The sequence below is a fragment of the Denticeps clupeoides genome, chromosome 13 (assembly GCF_900700375.1).
Source record: "Denticeps clupeoides chromosome 13, fDenClu1.1, whole genome shotgun sequence".
NCBI lineage: Eukaryota > Metazoa > Chordata > Actinopteri > Clupeiformes > Denticipitidae > Denticeps > Denticeps clupeoides.
The window spans coordinates 8,124,556-8,138,633 of NC_041719.1; the positions used below are offsets into that span (position 1 = coordinate 8,124,556).

A 14,078-nucleotide genomic window follows, 5' to 3' on the forward strand; every position below is an offset into this window, starting at 1 on the left:
TTTTTCCCGTGGTCCCTATAGGGGGCGATGTTTCTATACTTTGCCAGGTGCCAGGGATCCCTGGCAAGAAACTGTTCTTTTGTTGCAGCAGTCCCTCTGTGTGTCTATCATGAAGGAGACATTCATCATGCACCATACAGGCTGAGACACAACACAGGAGGCACCTCAAAATGATTTGGGGAAAATAAATGAACAAATATAAAAGCTGTGAAATGGAAGTGTAAAAATGTCATTAATCTCTCTTGCATTTGCCAAAACAGACACAAGTTATGAAAAACGAGACTATTCAGGCCTGACACACTCCCACTCGGCCCAACATCTCTGATCCTGCCATCTAACTGTTCCACACACACTTCTCACTCCATCCTCCACCCAACAGGCCATGGGAACTCAATCTGTGTAAGAATGCAAACTGTGCCGCCTGCGGTATACGGGTTAGGGACAGGAGGTGGGGGCTCATTTGTCAGGTGGCAATGCACCAGTGGAGCGTGAATGACACACACAGGGCAACCAGGGCCTGACCGACACCCAGCACCTCTACACCCACTGACAGAGATGCGTCACAGCCCAGGGAGGGTTAAGAGCCAGGACGAATAAAAAAAAAAAAAAAAAGAATGGAGAGGGAGTTAATGGAGCTGAACCGGCAGGACAGTGGAGGCAGCAGCAGGGTGGTGTCGAGTACAGTACCAGAACAGTGGAGAACAGCAAACAGTGCAGGAGAATGCTGCACACAAGCTTTTTTTTCTATTTAATTCAGAGTAACTGAGATTGAATACTCATTACACTTCTTAGTACATTATGACTTATTACATTTCCTATGTATGCACGTTTATCATATTTACACTTTGTTGTAACTTTGTTTTTTTTTACTTCTTACATTCGAGGTAGTTATTACAAATGAATTTTCTTTTTTACAAAGACAATGGTTGATTTTTTGGCCAATATGTTGCCAGTAAGGGGTGTATGTGGTCTACAACAACCTACAACCATATGTCCAATAATGGCTGAAAGAATGGAAGATGCAAGGAAAGCTAGGCAGCCCACTACATGCGTCATGCACTGTGTGTGTTCTGGACCGTTGTCTCAGTGGCATGCAGTGACATACGTGCTTTACAAAACTGACCCAACTTAAGCAGAATGCAAACCATGCCGTGAATTCGTGCTTGTCTACTCCCACAAAGAGAGAGTCTATCCTGCATCTTGCTGCACTCCTGGACATCACCATCTATCTGTGTCAAATGTGTTACAATCAAAGTGCATCAAATCGGGTTGTACGGACAGTTAAACTTTGAAAGAAGTGTCAGTCATGTCGTTCAAGGCGGCATGATGCAGGGATGGACACATTCGCATGGCTTTACGGGGGGGGGGTGTTATTGCATAAAACAGATACACGCATCAGAACAGTACTCACAGATTAAGGACGCGACAGGGAAGCGATATAAGAGGCTGACATTTATACACTCACAACAGTTGCACAATCAGGTTAACAATGAACAAAACACAACGAATGGAGCCAGAGTGCCCCCTCCAGCACCCCTGCTAAAAGGGCAACAGAGTGTAACAGAAGGCCGTTCCTGAGAATGAGACAGATAGGTGAATGCAAAGGAAGGATGAATGGGTGGAGATAGAAAATGACTCGCCAAAACTCTCACATTGCATACAATGAGCACAAAGTGTACATTGTTCAGCCTACCCCCCCTTCCCATCTCTCTCTATCATTCTTGCTCTCTGTGGTGGTGGTGGGTTCAGGTCTAGAAGGCGGCCGTCCCTTACTAACCGCTGCAAGTGTGGGCCAGCTGGTCTGCGGTTTTATAAAGGCATGCACGAAAGCCAGCCGGCAGACAGAGGCGTTCATTTATTCCGCGTCCCCCCCGGTTTACCCAGGGAAACCAACGCTCCAAAAACCCCATAAAGCACTGATGTCACACAAATGTTCAGCTATGTTTGCCAAGAATGACAGCGGATTAGAATCGGAGGAAATTCGGCTTTGACTAAAATGCTACATTGCACTTCCAAACAGTTCAGGTCGTTTTTTTTTTTACACCTGCCGTGTTCCCATTCACTGGGCCCACCGATCGTGTAGTCATTAAGCACCAGGGAGGCATTGATTATGGCCCCCTGTGCTAAAAACACTGCTAGCAATTAAAGCGACTCAAGCTGAGGTTCCGCCCTGGGCGACTCATTGCCATTCTGAGTGCCGGACGGCCAGCGTGATCTGCAGTTTCCCCCGTTTCCCCCTCTTGGCGTGACCAATACCTCTGTCCCCCCAGCCAGCCTTTGATGAATGCTAATTTCTCAGTGGACAACGCAGGGCCCATAATCCCAGTCACTAATTACCCAGTCATTATGGGCTCAGGCGTGGCGCGGGCCACACATCACTGCGGGCTTTGTTAGCGAAGTCAGCAGCACGGCCGGGCCGGGCCTCTCTGACCGCGGGACGCTCGTTCACATTATTCCTCAGATAGGTGGGCATTCAAGGCCCCCAGATGGATGCGGCTTTCAAAGGGCCCAAGTCATTTATGATGCAGAGAGGTGGGCCGGGGGTAATCCCACCTAATGAGCAGCGCAGAACACAGATCAAAGACATGGATGGGCCATCCACAGGAAGGTACAGGTTCATCGGGAAACGTATGAATGTGACTCGAGAGCAAAACCTTTGTAGACTTTTATGTCACATCAGCCGCACAGCAAACTGTTAATGTAACGATGAGCCTTGATGGGGAAGCTGGATGAGTGAATCATTATGGAAGGGCATCGGCGTAGCATTTGACTTTGACGCTCAGCATTCAGTTTTAGAAGTTATGATGTTGCATCACATCCAGCGATTTGGATGCTTTGCTAAACGACTTTTAAGCCAAAGAGCAAATTTAATTTTCACTGACGCACGAGTAAAAGCCGGAGAAAAGGGCCAGTGGAGAGGAAGACACTCACGGCCGGTGATATATGACATTTTTAGTAAAACCCTGTCTACAATGGGGATTAAGAGTGTAGAGAACAGAGGAAAACAAGGAGAAAGGGAGGAAATGCTGCGCCACTTTCAGAGAATGAGGACACTATCCATGCCAGAAGACCATAAGATGTGCCTTCTGATTTGTTCCTTAAGCTTAAAGTTGCCATCTGAATCATTTAAATAAATGCAGTAATTAACCAATCAAAGGCTCTTGTCTATTTGCTTATTTGAATCCAGACTGCTGTAAACAGAGATGAATGAGCGAGAGTGAAAGAAACTTGTGAAACTTGGGGGGTCCGGGCGGCTTTACTGATCTCCCTGTGAATATCGGCCCCTTTTTGTTAAAAAAAGGAAAAAGCCCCGTCCTGCAATTTCCAGTCTAATAATTGGTGCCTGAGGCGATAATATGATAATGGGCCTGCTATCACCTGGGGCGAACTTTTCTCCAACACAGAGGGCCCTGCTCTGTCCCGCCGGGGCGGCTTTGATTAACGAGGCGGAGTAATCCCGGACACGCAGGACGGACCAGCGGCAGGATCGTTTCACCGGTGGGCCTCGCGCGTACGGGCACAGGTGTAACCAGAGTAGCTTTAAATCAAATAACGAATGTGTTTGGACGTTCTGTTCTCCTCGCGGTCTGACCAGCACTGACTCGCCAACACACACACACACACACACACACACACACACACACACACACACAGAATTTCAGGTTTCACAACCTTGAAGAATGAGAATGAGAGCAGTGGACCATTCCTTCCATCTCCCCCCTCACTTTTCTTGTTATCCCTCCATCACTTTGTTCCTCTGCTGTATTTTCTTACAGGCCACTGAAGCCCCTCTCCTGCCAGTCCCACACAGAACGTGAGTGGAGTGGAAAAACGCGTCTCGCTCCGACGTGCTTCCCCTGTTATTATCAAAGACAAGCCTAGTCGGCCAAGTCGCGGCCAAACAAAGCTAAATAGAGAGGTCAGCGGAGTGAAGGCCTGTCATGGCGACGCCATCACAAGGCTCTCGTACCAGCCTCCCACTACTCCAGCAGGAGTGCAACTGCGCTGCATGATTGAAGCTGGGCTTCAATGGGAGAACAGGCCTGAGCTGCCGGAATGACCTGCGCCAAGCGCGCCGCGGTGGCCTGAGGGACGCACAGCTGCGTGTGCCGGTGAGTCCAAGCTTGGCCCCAGTAATCCCATAATGGTAAATACAAAGCTGAAAAAAGCCCGATCCCGAGATTTTCACAGCGAACTGGTTTCAATTTGCAACATTGCCACGGCGTTCAGAAAACCCACAAAAACTCACAATGACACAAGTGTCACAAACAATTAAAATGTACCGCAATCCGCTTTATGCAGCTTTCCCTTTAAACTTGTTCACAAGAGAAAGGTAAGGCATCCTTATGACCTACATAAATAAATAGAATAATAAAGAACCAATTGTTAGAGATCGATAGCAGAGTGACAGCTACAAATCTGGCTGTTTAACTGCACATTTAAACCATCTTTTTATTGTTTTATCTATAATATTCCACATATGTAACCCCTCATGGGTCGCCACAATGGATCAACCGGTCAGGCTGTTCACACAAAGTTTTACACCAACTGTAATCCCTTGACAACATTACATTGAACCTGTTCGGCCTTTTTGTATATGAGGAGTTTGCATGCTCTCGACCAGGGTTCAACAGGTTCCTCTCGCCACCATTTAGGTGGGTGTGAGTGAATGGTGAGGAAAGGAAGTGTGCTCCCTGTGATGGGCTGGCACCCCGCGCTGGGTCCTTTAAGCTTTGGTTACCTCGCCTGCACCCAATGTCCTGGGACTGGCTCTGGAAGTGAGGGAGTGAAAGCGTGAGATCTTGGCAGATTCGTGTTATGCACCCAGATCTGTTTTCAAAATAGTTTGTGTTGCTATTGCTCTTGAGTTTAAAAGGCCTCAGGCGTATGATGTTATATGTTATTTAGGTTTTTTGAAGTATACAGGTCACGACCCCTTGACCTTTCCTTGCGGCAGCATGTGGATGGTGGATAGTAAACCATGCTCGGCTCGCAGTGGTAACCCGATGCCTCGTGTTGCTTTTGAATTATTCACAGGGCCTCTTGCGGTTTCGTCTCGGGATTGTGTCTCTCCCTGAAACCCAATGCCTAGACTGCACCACTCCCTTGGGAGAATCCAAGTTCACTGTCACACCGCCTCGCAGAGAAAGTGAGGATGGAAGACCAGTCAGCAGTTCTGCAGCCCTCACTCTGAGGAAGGAGGCTGGATGTGGACCTGATCTGGAGCCTCTGTCCGCAGTGGGTCAGTTTAGGGTGTCCGGTGTTTTCTCAAACATTTCAAATTTTTTTTTAGCTTATTAATATTAATGTATGGTGACAACAAAGACCAAAAATGCCTTTCTGAGAAACATAATATTTATCTGTAATCCAACTGTTCCTAAGCAACATCAGTCAGGCAGCAGGTGATCACATGATGCTGTGGCCTTAAACAATGCAATGAGGTAGAGTTATAATTAGATAGAAGAGATCTATCAGTGTCATTACTGTCACATGTTGTCATTCCTAGAATTTCTCTCATCTAGTCAAGATGACAGATTGTCATTAACTGTCAATTACACTGTCATTATCCATTTTGTTGGTAATTATCAACATACAGATTTTTTCATCAATTAAACAAGATTATTTCATAAATTAATAAATTGATTGTTGTGAGTAGTGATATAAAGATATGTTATAAAAATTATTTTTAGATCAAATCAGATTTTTTTCTGAGAACTAAATGCTCATTACCCATAATTACATGAAACAATGTTTCATTAGCATTGGCATGACAGCATTAATGTTACATTATAAATACCGACTGTGCTACATTGCACCATATGTTTCTGTCCAGAGCGTGTTGAGATATTAAAACCACAGAATATGTTATGATTTTAATCGAATGAATCCAAGCAGTCATCAGCAGTGCAGCAGATTATTTACCGCTGGCGAGGGCTTCCCAGACAGCTCTCTTTAGCAGCGCCGGCAGGAGGGAGAGCAGCTGCTCCGCACATTTTTTGTGTTAAACCATGGAGGCCCTGGCAGGTCAAAGCACTTTGAGGGAAATATACCAGGAATGCAGCATGGCATGGGACTGCCAGCAGCACAGCCCCGTCTCCAGCTACGCTCAAAGCGGCCGCCTCAGCAAACCCACCGCAAAGTGCTGGGATTAGCTGAAGCACCTTTTATAGAATCACATATCCTTAAAAAAACTCAGATCTGGCTGCAGCATTAAATTGATGAAGGCAGTTAAATGAATATTTAGAGCTTTGTTTCGGGGGGAGAAATCCATTTTAAGGCAACACACACAAAACAGACTGACTTGATGCAAGCTCTGTTAATGAAGGCCAGATGCACACAGTTACAGCATTAGCGTCTTTATTTCTCTTTTTTTGTTGTTGCATAGGAAATGCACATCTTGCTTCCAGTAATTGAGTCTGTGTGGACGTGGTCACACTGATGAGCAGGAGGGATGAAATCACCACACAAAATTTAAGGGACAACAGTTGAAGAAATTTGGAGAGGAAAATAAAAGGTCAGAAAGTAAAAGGTCATCAAAGAAAGAGTTCAGGACTACGACAAAAAAATTAAAAAATCGGTCACAACTAACAGAGAGCACAGAATAATCCAGTAATGAAGCGAGGGACACAAACAAATAAAGAGGTGCTTATGGTAACCATTCACTTCAGTACAAGTGTAGTAGAGGCACAAGGTTTCGTTTTTTATCGTAAAACGGATGCACTGGATGATATTGGTGGGAGTTTTCAGATGTCTGGGGTGAGAGGTGAGAATGAGGGCTGCTGTGGTGGAACAATCCAGAGGTTCAGCCCACAGAACTTTGACACTCAGGCCAACAAAGGAGGAGCATCAGGTTTAATATGGAAGGTAAAAACAGCTGTTTCCATTGTTTAAATAACAGAATATTAATGATGTTCCATTGACGTTCTATTGAATGGAATCTCTGTGGACTTTGATTGGGAGTTGGAACCGATGACTTTGATGTTGCTGGGTTGGATTAGAAACTAGAAGCTTATCTGTGTTTCGGTCCCACAGGTGTGCCTGGCATTGGTCTGGACTCATCCATACCAGCCTTCCCACTGCAGAGCTCCCCATCTGAAGAACTATCCCAGAGTCTCTGCATGATTCTCTCTGCAAATGTTCCCAGACACACACACACCCACACACACACAGTCAGATCGCTCAATGTGGGCGTTTGTCCTCGATAGTGCTGAGTGTGCCATATATGACCGCCACATCGATCCTCCTTGCTGAAGATGTCCCTGGCCGACAGGCCCTAGTGAAATGCGGTAATGCTCATTGGCGTAACTCCTCCGACTTCAGAGGGCCTCGGAGTGCGGCACCTTCCGCAAGTTTCACACAGTAAAGAGGACAGCGTGGCCCACCTGGCAAAGATTGTCTAACAAGTGTGGGAACTGGCTGCTGACTGAACGTCTGGATGGCATTTCATGACGGGAGGGTGATGTGAAATAGAAGAAAATAAATGGATGCATCCTCATTTCAGCACAAGGGAACATATTAAAAAATTGTACTGTGAGAATGAGTGTGTGTGTGTGTGTGTGAAGCCTAATTCAGAAAACCAACCAAATTACTTGAGGCGGAGGGTATAGGGCTCAGGTTTAAAGGAAGGAAGGAAGGAAAAGACGAAAATATATTTATATCTTTTTTTTTTCATAGATCTTCTTTAGTCATATTCACAACAGCTTACTAGGCGATTATGGAGGAGCATGCAAATATATCTCATGGTTATTGTACATTAGCTATTAATCCGAGGGATCTGACAGACAGCGAAGGCTACTGGTGTTAAGAAGTTGAGACAGTTACAAACAATTTTTAGTTTTCACTTTTCAGAGGAGCAATATAATACAGTTTTTTTTCACAGGCACTACATTTGTTCTTTTGAATATATTAGGTAATATGCTGGTTTGTTTTTGTTCTCAGTTCCTTTGATCGTAAGATAACGTTGAAAAAATTGACAATGAAAGAAGGCAGAGGTTGACGTTAAAAGTAGATACCGAAGTTCAGGGTTTTTTTTCGCCAGTGCATAGTTTCCATGCAGATCATACTGCGGTTTAATTAATATGCTGTCAGAAAAGCGGTGTACTGTACGCCCAATTGCCACATGTCTAGATAGTCCCCAATTTAGAAGCTGGAATTAGCACCATGTGATGGATTTTTTTTTTCTTTTTCTACCAAAGATGAAAAGCAAGAAACTTTGCAAAGGCCCATTGACATCATCTTAGTTTAAGCCAAGAGCTGAAAAGCCTTTTTTTTTTTTTTTAACTATAAAATGTCAACATTATCAGTGTACCTCTCTTAACACAGACAACTGTATGAAAAGTGTACAGTTTTGATGAGAATTTTGGACAGGCACCAAACAACCCATCTGAGTCGTATCAAGTGGAAACACCGGCTAAGAAGTGTGAGGGGAAATGAGAGGGTGTCGAGGTACCCTTGCTCTAAACACGTTATACTTTACAATTTTGTTGCCCAATCAAAGCTTAAAGGAATGCACAATAGCACTGCAGTTCAGTGTCTGGGGCGTGTTCCCTGCACACCTGCTAAAAAGCAGCCTCCGTTCAACCCTGTTTTTCATGATGCTCAACATACCACAATAAATACTTTCCACTGAGGACAGTAAAGAAACACATCGCACCAAAACAGTGCATCACACACAACAAAGGGGTAAAATCACAAAAGAGACATAAGAGTTCTTCTTTTACTTCTGGTCTACGTTCTAGTCTGGATTTTACTTTAAGTCTAGTTCTAATTTGTAACAGAAGCAAATGGCTCAAAATGGAAATGATGGGATATTAGAATGTAATATGCTACAGACAAAGGGGGTGTTAACGTTGGCGAATGGGAAATGGAGCAGATCCTTTAAATAATTTACAAATTGTAGTTTTATATTGAGGATGGTTGTATTTTTTTTTTTTTTTGTGGGTGGCATTGACCTACACTGCAAACTCTCTGCTTCAGAGTTTGTATACAGACAGAAACCACTGTTTAAAACCCAGTCAGGTACAAGTTAAAACCATGAGGGTGCAGATTATAGGAAACTCACCTAGACTTTAATCTTAACCATGGCCTAACTGACAGCATGGGTGTCGAAAGATGGGGTGTAAGCCTACCACAGGTTCGGTTTGCTGCCAAATATGATTGGCTCTGACAGCTTGATTGAGTCTAGAACAATGTTGTTAGTGGTGAGGGTGGACCAGAGAAAGAAAGGATGTGGAAAAAGTAAAAAAAAAATAATAATCATGTTGCATATCAAGCTGTTTATTTTTTTCCTGCATGGGATGGTGAACACAAAAAAGATGCCTAGATGCATTTATAATAGGGGCATCCTTTGGCTGTCTATGTCATTGTCTTCTGCCTAAACTAATTATTTAAAATGCATAAAAAAACACTCTTTTTTTCTTACCAATATCCTCAGTTACCTACTGTAGATTTAGCTTCATCAACACTGATGCAACAAATAACCTTCAAAAACATACAGCATACTTGTAACATCCATTTACAATGGGGTTTTCACCTCAACTCCCTATACTTTTCAAGTACAGGGATATTCTATACCATCGAAAGAAGAGCAAGTTTTTAAATACATACATAAAGAAAAGCAAGAAAAGAAGAAAGATGGGGGAAAAAATTACGAATTAAGGAAACAGGAAAGTTTACAACTTAAATCCAGTTCCCAGAACAAACAAACAAATAAACCAAAAAAAATAGTTCTATTAATGTGGCCTTAATACAAACAATCAGAAAATTCACAACACTATTTTTTTCCTCATTTAATCAATGTTACAAAAGTCCTGCATTATAAAATAGGGCAGCTTTTAAAATCAGTGTAATTAATAAAACTATACAACATACAAACAACAAATCTCCCATAGTCAGGTGCATCTGTCCTGTTAGCGCCCATCGCTCTCTTCTCCACCTCCGTTTTTTGTTGGTTTGTCACTTTCTGCGTTCACCTCCACTCCTGTACCCCAAACTAAATTACACACACAAAACACAAGAACAAAACGGACTGCCCACACTATTGCTTTTATATTCTTTTTCGTTTTTTTCATCTTTCTTTAAAAAGGGTGCAATTTTGTCGTATCTTACACACGCAGCCAGACCTTACTGATTAGAGGAGAGGCTGTTTTTGTGACACAAAATGTCCGTGCAATTCTTTTTCCCTTCACACTTTTAGGCCCTGGAAGCCATATATATACTTTTTTTCCTATGAAATTTCACCATTGTCATTTATGTATATTTTTAGTGCAGATAATTAAGAAAGTAATGCCCAACTCATGTCTAAAGGGTAGGCAAAAACAATGAAGGGAAAACACACGCAGGTGTAACTATAAAACCCTCACAAAAAGACAGCTAGGTCAACAATTAGAGCTCGCAAGTTTTCCATAATGTACATCGAATTGTCGTGGCTACGGTACTGAAGTATTGTGACGTTGTCTTGTTTAAGGCTTGCTTGTAACCGAGAGATAAAAGGGGGGCTAAAATCATAATACATTTATGGTCAGCTTCACACCGGATGCAGAGGGAACAGAAAGCCCTGGAGAGGCAGACTGGACACGGCTGCGTCAAGCTGTCCTGCGACAGGCGGGTCAGACAGACTGACCACCGGCTACTCAGCCAGTCAAGTGCAACACTAACTTTGGTAAAAAAAAAAAAAAAGAACAAATAAAACTAGTGAATGTCTACATGAGTGCAAGCAAGTATTGCATAATCTTATCCTCATTACTCATATCTGGGAACAAAACAGGAAGACTAAAAAAAAAAAATCATGTTAAGTAGTTTCCATTTAGAAATTGCAGCAACAACCATAAATATCAACACTCAACACACAGAGAGGAGGATGAAAGAAGGGAGAACCTAAAAAAAAAAAGTTAAGAGTGCTACTCCTATGCCCCAAAGATATTTTGTCGTGGCTCTTGGAAAAAAAGAGCGGCAGGACGTTGCGTTTTGAAATAGGCGTGGATAACGTGGACGCGAGGACTGGCCCTCGGATGGTGCGCAGCTGCTGAAAGCGGCTGGCTCTCGCGACTAAGAGCTGAGACGGAGGGGCCTGAGATGGGCTGAGACAGCTGAGGGTCACGCTGGGGATTAGAACCAGCGGTGTCGTCTTTACCGTGAGTGTTCACATGCTTCCACCGCTCCGCTCGTGCTTCAGTTTCCCACACAGTGGAAGGAGTGTTGGAAACGAATCAAAAGAAACACACGATTCTCCACACTGCAACTTGTGCAACAACTCAGGACTAGACCATCGCTCAAGGCACATTGATGAGGAACAACTGATTTGTGCAATTTGAGAACAGAAAATGAAATATATATTCAAAAAAGGGAATAAAAGATTGAAAAATAAAAATAGTGTAGGAGAGATGAGAAGCAAAGAAGAGTCAGAAGGACGTTCAGCTGGTTGATTGTGAAAGACAGCAGTAAAAATGCCCTTTTTGCATGGGCCAAATGAATAATCTGTTGGCAAGTACCTGATGTTGGGATTACGATATTGTCTTAATTCACACTAGCTCTACGTTTACTATGTAAAAATTAGTCACTAACACTAGAACATGCAGATTTTTTTCCACTTTTTAAGCTTTTATAGAATTTCGACTGACAGTGAAAGTTTATATATACGCATAGAGTAGGAAAACAAAACAAACAGAACTGAGAAAAAAGGAAAGTTCAATTGCATGCGAAGCGACGGAAAAGCTTCGCTGTCTGGTTGCATTGTTGTCTGATGATATTTTTCACATTTTTCACAATACTTTTAGGAAGTTCACCCCTTCTCTTGACTCTCTGACAGGAGTTAAGTGCTTTTGCTTTAGAGTAAGTCTCTATCAGCCAAATCTTGGACACTATCATCTACGATGCCCCAAAATCAGAGAAAGAATAAAAATTTAAATTGCCCATGTTTCAGATTTTGCCTCAAGAAAAAAAATAAAATAAAAATCCAAAGTCAAATGGAATCCTTTAAGGAATATGTGCTTTGTTAAAATAAATTAATTGCTCAGCACTTTGAAAAACCCTCTACTATCCACGAAGTGACCCAAACATTTTTTTTTCAATCTGATTGTTTATATGGCAAAATCTCTTTTAAAGGGATATTTGATCTATAATACTAAAAAATTTACACGATGAAGAAACATATGAAGCAACAACACAAAAGTACAACTCCGCTTACTTCTCACAAGGCTATTTGTTCTAATTATCTTTTTTGTACCCCAATATTTTAGAGTCCTGGAGGTGTAAGTGGACTACGAAGAAAAATATATATATTTATATATATACTTTTCAACATTTGTTGTAATGATCTATCTTACAAAGATATTTAACAATCCAACAACTATCCAACAAAATTGCACTTTCCTCAGTTCAATATTCCACTGTTTGCCTTAAATCACGTCACCAACTTGTCAGTTTGTGGAAGATCCGACCATCGATCTGCCCCTAGCTTTACACGACACTGTACGGACCTTTAGTGGGGTATGTAAAGAAATGACAAAATGTTATCTATCTAAAAAAAAAAAAAAACATGAAATATGAACATGCCTCCAAGACAGGGCACCTTTTTCTCAAAAAGCCTCCTGCCAAATTACTTCACTTTGTTGCCTTTAGAGCTCATAAAATTTCACCTGATTTGACCAAGAACACATTATTTCATCAAAAACAACATCAACCTTATTCTCAATCGTCCGCTCATCCCCTGCCTCATGACTGAGCAAAAGATGGATTTTTTTTGTATGTTTGTTTCATAGTTTGCGTCAGCGGCGTGATATGTCCATGGAGAGCAATGGCTTTCCAGGCTCCGTCAGCAGCTCCATGTCCAGCGCTGGTGGGGGAGTGTGAATGCAGGGTGGGGTCTGATGTGGGCAGGTCCTGTCCAGAGGGAGAGGTTTTAGCTGGAGGTATCTAGTCCAGGTAAAACCTCTGCACTCGCCCGTCACCAAATCGACTGCAAGCGGAACGCACAATCCAGTAAAAACCGGTGGGTGAGGGGAGCGAGGGGAGGAGCCTCCGCTCATCAGGGCGTGGCGGCCCAGGGCTGCACACCCCACTGGCACAGCGGGACGTGTCCCTGGCAGGTCACCTGGGTGTGGGGTCAGCCGCAGGGACCAGCTGAGGGAAGCGCTTTGATTATGTCCCATCGTGTAGCTCCTCTCCGGCCGAGAGGGGACCATACGAAACAAAATCAAATCAAAAACATCAACAAAAGCCAAAAATGAACGTGCACTTTTCTTATTTTTTCCAGGAAAAGAATTCTCTCCCATGGTGCTCCAATGAGAACCTCCAGTAGAGATGGCCTGCTACTATATATTAATATAGGTATATAAACCATACATATGCAGGAATATATATGGGCTATATAGATGTATAGAGTGTGTGTATGTAAGCGGTAAGTAGGCTCCTCTTGTTTCTGAAGAAGGCTGGGTCGGGTTGTTCTGCTGTAGCCATGCGTCTCTCGGATACAGGGGAACTGGCTGGGGGACGTTGGGGACGTTGGGGTCGGGTGGGCAGCAGGTGGCTTCTCTCCATCAAGACAGGTGAACGCAGGTCGCACTCAGGGGAGACAGTGGGGGTTGGGCAGCCTCTGGAGTGGCCAGTAAGAGTCCGCTGTCTTTAGCCCAAATACCACTAAAACAAAAAAAGAAAAAGAGAGAGATTCATTTTCTTTTACCTTCCTATAAAAGAATGAAAATGCATGAAATCAATATGTTCAGTATCACTGAAACGGAAAACTATGTGCTTTCGAACTTTTTTCTTGTCAGTGTGTCTGTCAAGGGGTCTGCGGCGGCTGACCATCGACTGATGGTCCATGGTCCAGTGCGGGTGAGGGGCTCTTCCCCTCGCACCCCCGGCTGCTGGGCAAGGTTGGGCCGCTGCACCTCTGTAATCCTTCAGCGGAATGGCCTTATTGATCGCACTCCCCCCCCCACTCCATTGTTCACGTTTCCAGCTAGTGAGCCCAAACGCTACACCCTGCCTCTCACTCACACCCCCGCCTCCCTTCTCAACTTTCCCTCCCTCACAAGTTCAAGTTCATCCTGGTGTTACATCATGTCTGGTTGCCAGGGACA

General features: G+C 43.6%; 1 protein-coding gene across 5 annotated transcripts in view; it reads right to left on the reverse strand.

Annotated features, from left to right (window-relative positions):
• Window positions 1-7,555: 7,555 nt before the first annotated feature.
• The window catches only part of nfia (nuclear factor I/A), a 90,226-nt gene continuing 83,703 nt past the window's right edge, over window positions 7,556-14,078 (reverse strand). For all 5 annotated transcript variants that reach the window (XM_029001900.1, XM_029001901.1, XM_029001899.1 and 2 more), the window contains one exon: window positions 7,556-13,635. In XM_029001900.1, the coding sequence (XP_028857733.1) occupies window positions 13,621-13,635 (15 nt within the window). In that variant the 3' untranslated portion in view covers window positions 7,556-13,620. The remainder of the gene's footprint in view (window positions 13,636-14,078) is intronic.